We start from the raw sequence: 16,483 nt of genomic DNA, 5'->3' as shown, positions 1-16,483 counted from the left end.
TATACTCTGATGATGCAGATAGTAAAAAAAAAGTTCGTGAAAGCTGGGTAACTATGAACGTATTGGGGAAGTTTCTACAATTTATTTTGCAGAAGAGAAACCCTGATTTCCTGTTCTTCTTAGGGGTATGTCATACCTGAAATAATTTATAATTTGTTAAAGTTTCGTTTTAAAAAATGTAAGCACCATAAACGTTTAAAATAACTTTGTTTAGTCGTCTGATGTATTTAAACGACTATATTATGTAACGGATATCATGGTATCAGGTAGTTTGTAAAAATTACTGCACATAATGTGCTGCTAATCGAAATAGTTTGAGACATTTTACCAGTGTGCGTATAGTGGTTTGTTTACTCAAACGGGGACATAGTTCTTGGTTCTTTGTTTATAAGAGGTGCAGATAAAATGCGTCAAAACCTTTTAGTATCATTTATTATTTATATCATTGAAAATTAATTTTCAAGAACACTAGTTAAATCGTAGTTAAATAGATCTCAACTCACTAAGAATAATCTTACTTGGCAGATTTTAAAAGATTTTATTCTTTACAATTTTAAAATTGTAAAAGTTTCTAATCGTATTTTTCGTGCTTTTCACTGTCGAAATTGACATATCAGTAATTATACTGGGTCACATGCATGCCAGACGAATTTACTTCTTATTAATAAGTAGTGTCTGCCAAATGGTAGTCTTGTCTTTCATCATCCCAGGAAACAGAGCTTCGCCAAAGCAACACATACATACTTGTTTATATGCATAGCATTTTATCTAGTAGGAACAGGATACATAAAATATTTTATTCTTTACAATTTTAAAAATGCTAAAGTTTCCAATCGTATTTTTTGTGCTTTTCACTGCCGAAATTAACATATCAGTAATTACACTGGAGAATCATGCATGCCAGACGAATTTACTTCTTATTAATAAGTAGTGTCTGACAAAGGTTCTTTCGGCTGTGAACTTTGCAGTTTTTCAGTGAAAATGAGTAAGGTTTTTACAGTTGCGTTATTATTTTTTCTAAAACAGGTGCTGGTATTAATAGTAAACGATGCAACAGCTTTTCTTCAACTTAAGACGTCAAAAGTGCCAGGGGAGCCGATCTATCCAGGGTATGTACTTTGTAATCACTCTAGAACGCTGGATTCGTAGCTGACATTCCCGTTCAGCGTTATTAGAGGGGTATGACAGGTCTTGAAAATTCAGCCTAAATGTTTCAAGATCGGTTTTCGCAATCTGTCCATTTCCCCAGCTCTTGTTTCTTTTAGGGTTACTAGTACCTGTAGTTAGCATTTGTCTACCTTAGCATTGTGGTCGTGACGGTTCAGGGTTAATAATGACAATAATAAAGGCGCATTAACTTCGATCAAACGGCGACCGCCAGCAAGTAAAGAGTGCGAGAGCGGTGTGAACGCTTGGGGCGCAAGATGGAACAAAAAAAATGAGAGGAAGGGGATTTTATGGGAACGCATGTCAGCAATGCTAAGGGTTTTTACCGGAACTTCGTCAGTTCGTCCGCCCAAGAAGAGGCGGAAATAGAACATTTTGATAAACATGAAAACGTATACGCGTTGTGTACCGTTATGTCTTGTTAAGACTATGACCGAGGGTGCGATCTTCTCGAGGTGGTGAAAGTTTGGGCGTAAAACCGGTTTTACGAGCCTTTCGCATTAACGTTGAAACTTCAAGTAGGCAGGCTTCGAACACCTAATCTCTTGTTCCTCCCCCTGGGGGGGATAAGGCCGGAAGAAACATAATAGTCGAACACCTAATAGTCATTGTTTTAATTTGTTTTCATTGTTTTAGAAAAACGGCATTTGTCCATTCCACTGTCTCACACAAAACTCCAGCACATTACAACGCATCAGAACTGGTTTTAGACTTAAAAATACCAATTTACATCATTTACGAACACTACAGTTCCAACGGATCCCATTCTCCTGATGACGTCACTGAGTCACAAGATGGAAACTTTCGTTTCGTTACTTTTAAGGTAAGTAGGGGAAAATAATAAAATAAATTTTAAGACTTTTTTTTAACTAGCCTAAACAAAACAAAAAAAAATACAAGTTGAAAGGTACCATTCAACGCTTTTGACAAGACGACTTGCAAGAACTCTTCCGTATGTTGTGTTTGCTATTTTTTTAGATAGCTGTCTTTGTGGAAGATCTCAGTTGAGTAAAAATGCTAATATCGTCGCAAATCAATTAGGTTAAGATAACTTTTCGAAGTTACAACGATTTTAAACCGGCTTCATAAGAACTGCATACCTATCCGTGAAAGATATTGATGTGGACCATTATAACATAGTTCCATTTCTCACTTTCAACAGTTTAATAGACTGCTGACCTCTGAGCATGTGGGCCTGCAATTTGCAGTTCATGTTCATCAAGACGATGGTTTTGATGACGGTTCATTCCATCACGCGCCATGCGTGGTGAGCCTGCGCTACAAAATTGAAAATCCATGCGGATCAGGGTCTCTGGAAGAGACTAGAATGGCTATGACACAAATCGCATTCTTCAGTCCAGGTAAAATATGTTGAACACTGAATGAACCTATAAATTCAAATGGCTATAAATTTACCCTCTTGAAACACCCGTTTTGTCCACTATCACGGATGATTAACTGGCCTTATTATATAGTAAAAAACCCATATAAATTTTATGTATGTAGGATGTTTGCCATCGTTGTACAATGTACGTAAATAGAAACTAGCCGTGGTGTATCAACTCCATAAACTTGATAGGCAAGGCAGCATTGTTGATTATGACTAATGCTAACAGCCAACGCTTTAAAATAGATATTCTTTTTTGTTTATGAAAGAGGTCACATAAAAAAATATTCCCGTCATCTGTCAAAAAAGGCAAATTTTCTACTGAACAGCAGGACCAGTTTCGGCCTCGTTTTCAAGTCAACTCGATTGTTCTTTATTAGCTACTCGCTCGTAGAAAACGTATTAAAGCTCGAAGTCCAATTCTGAAATAAAAAATAAATCACTGTGAAAATATTATTTGTTAAAGTGTTCCTCCGTAATTATGGGTCAGCTTAAAATAGTTAATTTGTAGATGTATTTCACATTGGTTATTTTTTTATTATGAATAAAGGTAACTCGTAAAACAGACAGCCTTTTTTTGGATTGGATGTTGTCCTGTTGCTCTTTCTTTTGTAGACTGTAATGGTTTTGGACCAATAAGTCAGTTATCCGGAGGATTAAAGGATAGTCAGATTACAGCATCCTCCAGTCAAAACGAAACCTTTCTGCCCTATAGCGCAAAATTGGAGGACGCTCTCGGTGGTTGGATCCCGCTCAGGGCCTCTGGAGAAGAATTACACGATGTCCATTTTATTCAAGTTGATCTGAGATATGCTATTCAAACTAAATTTGTGGTGAGCTTTGTCTAGACTTTACCAACCAATCTTATTTGAAGGCCTGGTTCAAAGGCTCTAGTTCATGTCGAAATCATAGGTAGTAGCCGCTTTTGTGGCAAATGGTTTTTAAGTAGCGGAGAAGTTGCCCTTCTGGCTTCCGTGTGACACTTCCAGCTTATTGTTGGATTGGGAATTTGTTGTTTGATTGTAACGCCATGCTTATTAACCCAAAATCTCGAGATTGTACACAAAATTATTTTGTTTACACCAAGTGGGCCGAAACCAGGTTTTTAAATCGATACTTCACCGATACGATTTCCTTTATTATTTCTGCAATTTGGATATTATGACGCATCAGCAATGAATAGGAAACAAGTCAAAGAAGTCAAAGATTTGAATTTATTGAAATTAACAATATCAAATTTACAAACATCAGGTACTAACCAGTAGACTGCAGGCTCAGGTCATGTGCAGTATCGAAAGCTCGAAAGCATTGAGGTTTTCTAAGAAAAAAAAATAAACAAATCAATCAATCAATCAATCAATCAATCAATCAATCAATCAATCAATCAATCAATCAATCAATTATTAATTCAATCAATAATGGACACTAAGGAGCATTGAAGTTCGATTAAAATTGTTTAATTTTTACTACCAGTTAACTTTGCTGTCATATAGCTAGCCAGACGTGTACCATTCAAGATGTGATTCAGTTTGTATGTAACAAAATGAGTTATAAAGACGTAAATTTTAATACACGATATTTACCTTTCCAGGCTGCAGTTCAAGGTGTATCGCCAAAGATTCCAACAAACAAGATATTTTTAGTACTCAGTGAGGATGGATTGGAGTGGAAAGAAAAGAAAAATGGAATCATCACAGCGGTAAGGAACGTTAAACCCAAAAAAGTAGAGAACAAAGTACAAATAAAACAAATCTATGACACACGAAAATACACAATCTTTGCCAGAAATGTATTTAGCTTTAACTTTTAAAAGTTATGAGGACACAAAAAAGTTCCATAAAGTGACGAATTAGTTAACTTCGCGACAAAATTCCCGAGGAGACAACCTCAAACCCAGGGTCTTGCAATAGGGATCCCAGAAAGGTTACCTAAGAGGTTCTCATTAGATCAGAATCTCTTCTGGTCCTTTCTCTTTGTTGGTGTTAGCATTTTAGCACTAAAAGCCGCCATCTGATCCACGCGCCATAAAAGACCTTAGAAAATGATCTGGGTTACTTGCAATCTTCCCAGCGTCTTTCGAATTTTTAACTTGTTTCCTCCACTGCTGTCTTTCCAAGGTTGATCGAAGCGCTGACAGCACCATAACAATAATGAAAAGTTTAAAGTTCACAGCCACTGCCCGTTTCGTTCGCTTTGTTCTTCCTCCATTTCAAAAGCCTGGAGGAGAACAACCTACTTACAAGGTAGGGTTGTTTGGCTGCCCAGACGATGGAAAAACAAAAGGCAAGGCCAAAAAAGGTAACTGTCACTGTCGTTACATTACAAATTAAAGCAATAATAGATCAATCTCATTCCGAGTGTTCGCGATCGTCGCCTCTGCGTACGCTTACGTTCTTGATCACACATATTAAAACAAGCCGTTTTCGTGTTCTTTTTGCAGATCATTGTTTGATAAATGTGTGATTGAAGTAAAGTTTCTATGAGCATAAGTAAGCGCTAAAACGAATCAATAATAAGACACTATAATACTGAAGCATTAAACAACGTTAGATTTTCAAAACAAAACTGGGTCGGTTTCAGTCGTGAATTTAAAACATTTTAAAACACATCTTCTTCTTCTTCTTCTTCTTCTTCTTCTTTTATAGTAATCTTTTGTGATTTCTTGTATTGAATAGCTACGCCAAGTGTGATTTTTTTCGCCAAATTTCGGTGTAAATATAAATTATATTAGCTACTCGTGAATCGGACAGGTGGTTTAATTATAAAATTGGCTGACACAGACCCTTGCGGTTTTTGACCTTTGTCTGAAAGATTTAAAAAAAAAAAAATGACATTGTTCGCACCCGTTTTTTTTTAAAGTAGATGTAACAACTACCAAACAATGCCTCATTGATATAAACTGTATGCCCTAGAGATAAATTGTCAGTGAAACTAAAAAACCAATACAGTACTTCACAAATAAGTTTCTTTGCTTCCACTTTAGTTCCCGTGCCCGTGGGAGTAGGAATGGAATCCGGAGTCATAACTGATAACCAGCTCACCTCGTCCTCAGAACAAGGTCTTGAATATGGAGCCCAGTACTCCAGGCTTAACTCGCGGTCAGGTGCAGGAGCGTGGTGCGCTGCGTCATGTGACTCATCCGAGTATTTACAAATTGACCTCGGTCAAGTCTACCTAATATTTGAGGTAAATTGTAACAAGTATTGGTAAAAAGCTCTTAATTGTTTTAAGATGGTGTTCTTTGAATTTTTTAGATATAATAAGGCAAATAGGGCATACTCAGGGCTCCTGGCATACTGCAAATTTTCTGACTGAACAGTTTAGAAGTGAGAACTGGGAGAAAAATTTAAAAAGTTTAACCCCTTCAAGTAATTAACAGTGCCATTTGCGATCTTTACATTAAGCTGGAAGTGCAAAGCAAGCATGACAATTCAGAAAGTACAAGCTCTGTGATGTCATTCTTCTTTGAGTACAGCGCCGATGGAGCATCATGGGAATACTACACAGCCAATGGAGCACCTAAGGTACCCAATTGAACATGTGTTTGTATGTGTATACATCTGTCATAGGGCATCTGCCTTTTGCGATGACTACCCATTACAACTAGCCAACCACTACATGCCATCATCTAGTTACCTCTTTACAGCTGATATTTTGGCCAGAGAAATAATATTTCCCATTTTTTTGTCTAAATAGTGCTCCTATTTTCCCTCGATATAATTCCACACTTTCAGCACTTTCAATTTCTCTAGCCAGAGGCGAGTACGAGAATTGCAAACTCCTTCCTTTTATTGCTCCTTCCTTGGTTGCTTAAGATTCGAATTGAATTATGATGCTAGTACTCTAAGATGACTCTACTAATATAGGATTTAAAAAAAAAATCGCCGTCTGGAGATATATAATTTAAAAATGATTTCTTTTAAATAAAACAATCACGTCTTCTGCTTCCTTGGCATTTTTCAGCTTTTCTTAGGGAGTCCTCTTACAAACCTGGCAATTCGTCACAAGCTGTTGTTCCCAGTTTACGCGGAGTCTGTCCGGTTTCGACCCCAGACTGACGCGTGCATCAATATGGCGTGTATGAGAGTAGAAATATATTGGTACCCAGACTCCGGTAAATATGAAAGTTATTAAATCGAGCATGCCATCCAAAGAAAGAAATAATTTATTTAAATGAAAAATAAAAAGTTTAAGCCTTATTTTTAACCCTATTCAGATCGGGCTTTTTTGGATCTTTTCAGACCAACGGGGTGGGGGGGGGGGGGATTCCGCCCCCCTCCTCCGTAACTTCCAGATTATTTAAGTAATCACAATGGAACTTAGAGGATATGTAGCACGTCCAAAAATCTATCTTTTCGTATACGTCACGTGGGATAATGACATCACATCATCGTGACAATTACATCGTGATGTCAAAACAGCCGCCATCTTGGATAAAAAAAGTACTCAAAATCTATAAAACAGTGCAATTAATCTCTAAAAACGTGAAAATAAATGCATTACGGTAAACTTTTCATCAATAAGAACACAAAAAAATATATTTGGGAAAACATGCCTGTCAAAATGCCGTTGCCGTGGTAACGTCTAGTTCCCGAACCAACAACCTATCCTACATTATTATTTCAAGATAAATTTAAGATAAACTCACAAAGTTTGGCAGCGTTCAGTTTAATCGTAAAAAAGTTATAAACGTTCAAAATCAGCGCGGGCACTTTTCGCCCCCCACCCCGCGGTCTGGATAGGGTAACAGTACACGAGATTAAAACTTGTTTTGAACTTGGCTTGACGTCACACGGCGTAATTAGAGCCGCCATCTTAGATCCGCATCTTCGATTTTACCATGTTCTTAGAAATTCAAAATAACGGATATTGATGGAATAATAAACCAGAATGTTTATGGAATGTAAAACTAATAAATCGTACAATTCTGGTTCAAAATGAATTATGAAAACATGAATGAACAACTACTAAGAGTTTCAGTATTGTAGAGTAAATCCTCTTTTCAAAATTTCGAAAAATCTTATCATTTATTTATTTATTAATGCATTGAACTGTTTCAGATCTTGACAAGCCAGTTATTTTTGGTCGTAGTTTTCTGTTAGTGGAATCTACCAACACAATATTTGTTTGTAACACAGAGGTTACGAGGTAAGATATTATTGTACTAAACTGCAACAAGTCCTGTACATGTCTGGTGTTTTTAAATGAGTATTGATGTACTAGTAAGGAATCAAGTGCAGCATCTGCTGTTTACTTGCTCTTGATTGTCTTAAATCCAATCAAGGAATACTTTAACCAAATAATCAGAGCATGTAATTAAAAAACGTCACATTTAAAAGCGCAAAGCCTGTGCATATGCCTTCTATATGTAATAGCTTTTCGCCCTTTTACCCAAATAAGGAAACCTGTTCACTACATCGAGGTTCTGGGAAGGGGAAGGGGGAGGGGGATGAATGATAACGAAATATTCCTACAGTGTATTTATTGTCAGCAAACAAATCTCTCTTCACCTTTCTGACCTATCCGTATATTCCTTAACCAATCGTTGAGAATGAAGAAAAAGCACTAGCTTATAACTTAATGGTATTCCTTTATTCAGGTCTGAAAGTCCATGCAAAGGAAGTACAGACGGCGGCGAAACGTGGAAAGGTAAACACTACATAAAAATGGCAATATGTAACTTATCAGTGAAGATTTGCTTGAATTTATCGATCCCTGCTTGGCAGTGGGCACCAAAAGTTCAGGCACAAATCAGTCCTTACTCTATCAGTTGCAGACTATCTTATCTAATTTATATTTGATGTGTCTCAATGATGTCATGTCGGCAAGTCAGCTTTCTAGGCACCCTAGAAGGTTGATAGCTAAAACCTAAAACTCCGTGTTTTTTTGTTTGTTTGTTTTGTCTTGTTTTGTTTGTCTCTAAAGAGACAAACTGCACTGGTTCTGCAATTGAATTTCCACCTTAACAAACGTTAATTGTTCGTTAACCTGCTAAACAAAAGTTAATCAGTAAAACAACTTGGGAAGTATTGTGCCTGTCCGCGGGGGAGGAAATTGCATTAAGCTATTGCTAAAGTTGCGTAAATGTGTTGTCATGAAACTTTAAAGGAGAAGTTCACTCCAGAATAGCCATTTATTTTCTTTACGCCAATAAAAAGTTTACACAAAGATATGTCATTCACCAAAATTTCAGCTTCCAACGTTCGCTATAACCCTACAAAGTCTTTCCCAAAACTCGACAACTGAACGCCGCCATCTTGGAGCTGGTAATGTATGCGTGACGTCAAAGAGCTCAGACTGAAGGAAGTTTGACGGGGAAAGTTTAATAGTCGAAACTCCTTGTTTTTGGTATTTCTTGGAGCTCTGTTTGAGCAAAATGGAGCTGCACAAAGAGGCATTTTGTCAAACAAAAGCCACTACGAAGAAACAAGGAGTTTCGAGTTTTTTAAATTTTCCCGCCAAACTTCAGACTGAGCTCTTTGACGTCACGCATACATTACCAGCTCCAAGATGGCGGCGTCCAGTTGTCGAGTTTTGGATAAGATTTCGTAAAATTATAGCGCACGTTGGGGGGCTAAAATTTTGGTGAATAACATATCTTTGTATAAACTTTTTATTGGGGTAAAGAAAATAAATGACCATTCTGGAGTGAACTTCTCCTTTAAAACTTAACCTGTTTGACGTGTTTTTGTTTTACCTTAGATCTGCAACACAACATTTTGAATGTCCTTGGCTATGACCCGATTAAAGACGTTTACTATGGGATGTCCACTAACAAAAAGACATATAAGCGAAGCAAGTTTTCCCCGTTCTTGGTATGGACTGGAATTACCAACAGGATGTGGTTCGAAATGAGGGATTCTCCTTTACTAATTACAGCCACTGAAGTGCCATTCATTCCTGTGTTGCTACGAAATCTAGAGGAACCGTATGAAGCTTTAACGGTGCCGAGTTCCGCCATTTTATTGAAGCGAAGAAGACGATCAGTTGCAAGTGTTGATATGTGGGGATGTAATTATCTTATTGCACTTAATTTTTGCTCTTTATTTGCCACGATATTTGTAAAGTAATGTGTGTAACAAAAAGCCCCCCTTTTTATGTTGTGTTTACTTTTCTCAGCTTCGTCCAAAGGACTTCTTTTCAAACCAACTGGTGCGATTACTTGGAAGATGGTTTTTTCCTGGATCATTTATCCTTACGGTATGACTTTATGGTATGGTAAAATAAAGTGTTGGCAAAAACGTCCAAAAACCTGTTTTGTGGCAGCGCTTGCATGCAACTCATGTTCTCTAAAAGTAGTCACATTGTGTTTTGGTAAGCGGTGCTTTCAGAAGCCTTCTTCTTGTGCTTGAAATTGGACAGTGGGACTGTCACCTCGAGCGTAGAACAGGCTTTTAATATACTAATAATATACACTTGCAGCACAACGGTAGACTTTCTCAAAGTCCTTCGACGCGCGATTAGAGGGCGACTAGGTGCAAGTCTACACAACAAGGGAAACGCCTTGTAAGGGCATGATCGTAAAAGAAATGCAAATTTTATTTATTTATTTATTTATTTATTTATTTATTTATTATTTCCAATTCATGATAAAAATCTCGCAAATCAGTACATCCATTCAATTACCGCCCCCCCTTCCCCCCCAAAAATTAGTCATCTCATATCCCGTGTCAGCGGTCAGCTATGAAATGTACCAAAATTTATAACGTGCCTACAACGGTGTTGTGCACTTTACTTTAAAATATTTTTTTAAGAAAATTTGGTTTTTGGTCATTAAATGCAGGTTTAATCTCGCAATTGAGATTTGATTGCGGATTATGATCATTAAGCTGTACGTTTGTGTATAGGGAACACTCATCCCAAGTACTTCTAAAGTACATGTAGTATGCATTCACAGTGCTCTTAACGCCAAAAAAAAAAAAAAAAAATCCTTACCAACCTTAAAGGACACGAAATAAATATCCTCGTTACTCTACATTTTTTTCTGCGATAGATACGAAGGTTGACTGTCTGGCAATGCCGTGTGACAATGGCGTATGCACAGAAACACCAGATGGTGGCTACAAGTGCAACTGTTTTACTGGATTCACGGGAAAGAATTGTAGAAAAGGTGCACTGTAGATTTGAGTGTCATTTGATGATTACTTTTGTTGTTCGTGTTCCTATGAAGGTTCGAGGTGGTTTAACTTTACCTTGGCCGGGGCATGGGTTTTTTAAATGGAAACTTTAGACTGAAGATAGCCTAACATTCGATTTTTCAAAGCTACACAGACGAATTTACCAAAATTTAGTCATAAACTTTGTATCCTCTGTAAACCATTTTAGATATTTCAGAGTATAAAATACATAGACTGCGACATGGTTTCGGGAGAATAACAAGTCTGGGATAAGGTAGCCATTTTTGGCGTCAAATCTAAAATAGGGTTGCAAAGTGTAGCTGGTGGCCGGTTCTAGAAAAGGGGAAGTGTTTCAGAGGCCCAGCGGCACATCCCCACCAAAAAGTTTCCAGAGTATCCCCCCAGGGCTAATTTTCAATGAATCGCATTTCTGTGATTAGTTAGACTCAGGTTAAACAGCGCTTTCAAAGACGTCCGATGAGTCTTGATGGGCAAATATGGCAGCTTACGTATATCGTACGGGGGGTATTGCCTGATACCTGTCCTTCGATTTTGTACCACGTGATGGGTTTTGTCCAATGAGCACGCACTGACATTAATGGGTGGGTTATAACTTAGATTAATATACAATCCTCGTTCACTGTCCAAAATCCACGCGCGCAATTGGTTAAAATAGATCACGTGATTTTGCTTTACCTGTCGTCAGCAAACTCCGACAGTGCAGTATTGACAATAATGCACACAAATCGTGCATTATTGAAATGTCTTCAGCTTCAAGGCTTGTAGAAGTGGAAGAAAAATATATTCTTCAAATTATCAACGATTCAATACCAAACAAAATCGAAGAGGATAACAACTTGAAGCGCTTTTATGTTCAAAGGTAAACTGCAGCTCAATAAATAGATTTTTGTGTGCGATTGACTTGCTTGTAGTTGCTTGATTGTGAAAGCCATCGACTTGCTGACTGTTTCACTGCTGTTTTTATGAACGACCACAGCTGATGGACGACTTTACGAACCATTTTAAGCTTTATTTCTGTACGGGTTATTTGTGAATTTTATACTATTGATGTTATCCCGTGTAATTATGTACTACTAGACTTCTTTAATACTTTTAAACACAAAGCGTATTGTTTGAAGGTTGTTAAGTCGATGATCGCTTGTAGTGTACTCAGATTGTATATTAAAAGGGTTAGAGTCTGTCCGTTCGTGTTTTGTTGACAAATACACGCACTTGCTGGCCTCACAATGAACTCGAAATTTTCAATACTGCACTCGGCTACGCCTCGTGCAGTATTGAACATTTCTCGTTCATTGTGCGGCCAGCGCGTGCGTGTATTTGTGAACAAAACACTCACAACAGTCTCTAACCCATAAATATCTGTCTTGCACGGATGAGAGATAACAAGGGCTTCCTGACAATATGTGGGCATCGCAACAGTTTCTTGTCGGTGAATAACAATATGTGCTAGGCAAATTAGTACTGGAAAACCCAAACTGTGCGCCGAAGGTGCAATGTTTTCTTTTTTTGTGCTTTGCTGTATGTTTGTATACAAAAGGTTCATTACAGCTTATTTTTTTTAGGCAACAATACATCGCCTAGGCCTCTAGCTACCTGCAGTGCGGTAAAATCCTCCAGCCCAGAAGCTGTTAGTGCTGATTACGTCATCGATCCTGATGGAGAAGGAGGGTATGAGCCTTTTACTGTGTACTGTGACATGACAGACAAGAATGAAGTTGGCGTGACAGTTGTCAGTCACGACAGTGAGGCTAGAACGCTGGTTAATGGATACGAGAAAAAGGGCACTTACGTGCGTAACATTAGCTACACCGGAGCTGGCTTGACTAGTATTGCCCAATTGGCCGGCCTGGCCGATGTATCCGTCCACTGCGAGCAGTTTATCAAGTACGAATGTTATGATTCGGAGTTGCTTTTAAATGGTAAATCAAAGGGTTGGTGGGTGTCACGTGATAACGTCGCCATGACGTACTGGGGCGGAGCCACGCCAGCAGATTTGTACAAGTGCGCATGTGGATTGAACAACACATGCGCAAATCCCGATCGCGGATGTAATTGTGACAAAAATAAACCTGTATGGCTGGAGGATAGCGGCTTCCTCACCGAGAAATCTGACCTTCCTGTGTCGCAGTTGAGATTTGGAGATACAGGAGGCGATAGTGAGTCAGGTTACCACACACTCGGAAAATTCAAATGTTATGGCCTTGCTTGAATAGATAACCACTCCATTTAGTACGTTTAATACAGGTGATATACATTTTGTTTAGTTTTTGCGGTTCTTGGAAAAATTGCAACGATGTCGATATTAGACTTTTACTATCATACTTTTCTCTCGTAGTTGCAAAGTGTTTTCTCGTCAGTTTAAAAAAAAAATTATTCACATGTGGTTGTGAGTATTTTTTCCTGTATATCGCCTTTGTTTACTTCGGTGAGGCAGTGCTTCTAGGCTGTTTGAGTTTAATAAGTAAACTAGTTTTACACGGTGAATATAATAGTTTAGGTTAAATAATGGAAACATAATGGTATAGGGATGACTTGTTTTTAATAAAGATGACTTTGATCACTGTTAGATGCAGGTCTGTTGTATTCATTTAAAAATATTCTTGTCAGTTTCGCCGCACTATGACATCATCAGCTGCGTATACGTAACATCAAGTCGCCCATGCATAAATAAGGGATTTGATGTTCTAGTTAGCAGTTAACAGGAGACAATAGTTTGTATTAATAATTTGTGATTCTCATACGTCACTAATTATACTTCTTTTCAACTCCCGAGCCTTAGACGTATGACAAAGGTCATTAGCTACAATAGTCACTTGAAGAAAAATATTGTGATCACAAAATAGGCCACAATTAAAAGGAGTGTATATTAAGAAAATTAAAGAATTAATTTAACCACAGGTTTCGCTTGCGTTTCTAATCGTCTCCCGCCAAAAGACGTTTTCCACATTCAGATGTTATGACGTTTAGTTGCTCGCAAAGCTAATGAATATCTGATGCTAAAAAAGAAAGCCAGATCGGAACTATGCCTACACCACCAAAGCTTATGCTTCACATCCCATGTAATCCTGATTCCTGTAGCATGAAGCGACTAGGAGTTCGAGGCAGAACTTAATTGTTATTACACAAAGCAGTTTTGGCGACGGAATTGCAAAAGACCTTTCTTGCATTCCACTTTAGTGCGTACGAACAATAGCACCAGAACGAGGTTGGGGTGGACATTTTCATCCATTTTTTGTATTTTTGACCACCCTTACTTCGACTCGGCGCCATTGTTCGTTGGAATGCAGGGAAGCTCTATTATTGATCTTTCAAAACTATTTGAAAAAAATGTTTCCATATGGAGAGAACGGGCCGGCTGGTGACAGTTTCGATTTCTGTAGAGATCTAGATGATCTTTTGAATGAAGTATTTTACAGGAAAAAACATGGGCAGGTATCAATGCTGCTACAGACAAAAACATGTAATTCAGACCAAAAATGAAGCACAAATATCCAAAAATGCAAAGAAGTCAAAGTTCCAGCCGTGTACGAGTTTGTGATCATTGGCGAAAGAGCACGATCGTTTACCAATAAATAATAGTCGGATTGTCTTTCTGGCTGAGCAAGTGTGAAGGAAAGATATAAGGGCACCGGAATATCCGCCAGATTTATTGTATTTACTGTGTACAAACATTGCCCTTGTTCCTTATCCCCGCTCTTCCTTCAAAAATCAAAGGCTTTTTATATAATTGTATATAAGAATGGAAAACATTTATAAAATTAAAAGGTGATGAAAATACTTTTCAGTTGATTGCGAAGTTATGTGATAGATTTCCCTTTAAAAGAACAAAGGAATCGGAGCTTCTTGTTTTATACTGCCACAAAAACAAAGTTTTACTAACGAATTTTTGCAAGCGAATGTTACCTTTTCTTAGCTCATTCATGCCGCGAAGGACAAGAAATGAGATATTATGGTGGAGCAGATGCGAGCGGTGATTGTAGACCGTGAACGGAAGTTGTTGACCGTTGAACGAAATCTAGCTTTGGTCCAAGCCAAGCGAAAATTAACTTCACTTCATTATTGTGCCTTTCCTTTGGAGCTCTTAAACATACACAGCCCACTCATTAATCATAGCGGGCAAGATAGTCTCACTAACCATTTCTTTTTTTAATTTCGCTGAGTTGAGACAAGCTACGTACACGTTAATTTTTTGACAAAAGAACTTGCATTACAAAGCACAAAGAAGGATTAATTTATGTAATACTAGAAAACATTACTCTACTTGGACTTTTAAATTATAATATTAATTTTCTAATCACTAGCAGAAAAAAATATATAAAGCGACGAAAATCTTGTGAGTTGTTATTATTAGTACCGTTCTTCTTCTTCTTCTTCTTCTTCTTCTTCTTCTTCTTCTTCTTCTTCTTCTTCTTCTTCTTCTTCTTCTTCTTCTTCTTCTTCTTCTTCTTCTTCTTCTTCTTCTTCTGTCTGGACTAGTCGTTGTCGTCGTTATCGTAGTTGTTGTTGTTGTTGTTGTTGTTGTTTGTACTTCACTAACATAGTTTACCATTTAGGAGTCCGTCAACCCTACGAACGCAGACGGATTTGAGTCTGTTGTTCATTCGGCCTGTTGCTAAAAATCCGTTAGTTTGACGGTTGGTAATTCCGTTAACGAGTCTGTTGGTCGGTCGGTCGGTCGATGTTTTAAGGTCCTCTCTAGTCAATTGTCTGATTTCTGTGGACGTCCACAGCCAAGCTTTTAGTACAAAACGATAGCAACAGCCAACAGCAAACCAACGAAGAAACCGCTTATCATAGGTGAGTCTGCAATGCTTGTTGACACGGTTGTTTTTAGGTTCACGTCTGTAAAGAATTCATAAACGATCATTGTTTAGTTTATATTCGCCTTTAGGTAGAGACAACAACGACGACAAGAAGCTTTATTCCCAACTTAAAATCAATAACGTAAAAGCGTCATTAACATGACTTTTCTCTGTTTCTGTTCGCGTGACACGAACAATTACAGTAAATTACAGTAAAGTACACAAACTACACTGGCGAGATCGATTTCACCGCAAACACCAGACTTTCAGATTAAAATGCAACAGAATCCAAACTTCCCGACAAAAATTTCCGAGCTTTTATTCCAAAAACCAACAAATTATCAAAAGTTTTCTAGACTATCAAAAACAGTCGAAGATCTGAAAAAAAGATCTGAAGTGAGAGAGTGGGCCTGAGGAGAAAGGGATCAATTTAGGTTTCTGGAAAACTGCTCACCTACCCCTCCCCAAACCTAACATTTTGCCCAAAGCGATAAGTAAGGGTTAATGTTAGGTTTGGGGAGGGGTAGGTGAGCAGTTTCCCAGAAACCTAAATTGAGAACGCCTAAGGTCGCTTGCTTTTTCTTCAACGGGGTTACACAATAAAGGTTGTAACTAGAGCAGCTGTTCGCTAACTAGATCGAAGGAGAGCTTCTAATGTATTTCAATTGCGATATGAAAAATAAGGTAATCCTTCTGGATCTTTTAGTTGTTTGGATCGCGCCCCAGACTTTTTCAGTTACTCGAAGTTTTGATTTACCGATAGTTAAAGCTACACCGGCACCACACATGCCGTATTAGTGGGAAACGTACCATAAACAGTGTAAAGTGTCTCCATTCCACCGATCATGTGATCATTCACGTGACAATGAAGCAGCCACACTCCCACACTGTCTGGAATCATCTCCACGGTTGCAAAGACTCCTGGGAAGAGATCGTACACGTCTTCCCTGTGGTAGGCAACAGATTTCTGCGAAAAGTGTTTGAATATG

The 16,483-nt window shown here is 38.0% G+C and overlaps 1 protein-coding gene and 1 pseudogene across 2 annotated transcripts in view; one reads left to right on the top strand and one right to left on the bottom strand.

Moving 5' to 3' along the window:
- On the top strand, window positions 1-13,195 carry LOC144650980 (uncharacterized). Its single transcript, XM_078510830.1, has 16 exons — window positions 1-125; window positions 1,027-1,109; window positions 1,804-1,990; window positions 2,330-2,528; window positions 3,170-3,387; window positions 4,146-4,253; window positions 4,672-4,852; window positions 5,538-5,740; window positions 5,959-6,078; window positions 6,518-6,668; window positions 7,615-7,702; window positions 8,154-8,203; window positions 9,257-9,565; window positions 9,674-9,754; window positions 10,548-10,664; window positions 12,255-13,195. Exons 1-16 carry the CDS (start codon window positions 54-56, stop codon window positions 12,899-12,901), a joined length of 2,814 nt encoding a protein of 937 aa, XP_078366956.1. The 5' UTR covers window positions 1-53; the 3' UTR covers window positions 12,902-13,195.
- Window positions 13,196-14,912: 1,717 nt separating this feature from the next.
- LOC144648021 (hephaestin-like protein) overlaps window positions 14,913-16,483 on the bottom strand; it is a 21,761-nt pseudogene continuing 20,190 nt past the window's right edge. Inside the window, exons 14-15 of the transcript XR_013569658.1 lie at window positions 16,305-16,461; window positions 14,913-15,534 (exon numbers count right to left, since the gene is read on the bottom strand). The product of XR_013569658.1 is annotated as a hephaestin-like protein (transcript). The remainder of the gene's footprint in view (window positions 15,535-16,304; window positions 16,462-16,483) is intronic.

This window comes from Oculina patagonica, chromosome 4 (genome assembly GCF_052425735.1).
Source record: "Oculina patagonica isolate OP01 chromosome 4, crgOcupat, whole genome shotgun sequence".
NCBI classification, from domain to species: domain Eukaryota; kingdom Metazoa; phylum Cnidaria; class Anthozoa; order Scleractinia; family Oculinidae; genus Oculina; species Oculina patagonica.
This window is presented reverse-complemented; position numbering and strand designations above follow the sequence as displayed.

Excerpts from the sequence above, each read along its gene's own strand:
- LOC144650980 (XM_078510830.1), top strand. The coding sequence starts at position 54 with ATGAACGTATTGGGGAAGTTTCTACAATTTATTTTGCAGAAGAGAAAC. Across the intron at positions 9,566-9,673 it reads AAGTGTTGATATGTGGGGAT|CTTCGTCCAAAGGACTTCTT; the intron begins GTAATTATCTTA and ends TACTTTTCTCAG. Across the intron at positions 10,665-12,254 it reads GGGAAAGAATTGTAGAAAAG|GCAACAATACATCGCCTAGG; the intron begins GTGCACTGTAGA and ends TATTTTTTTTAG.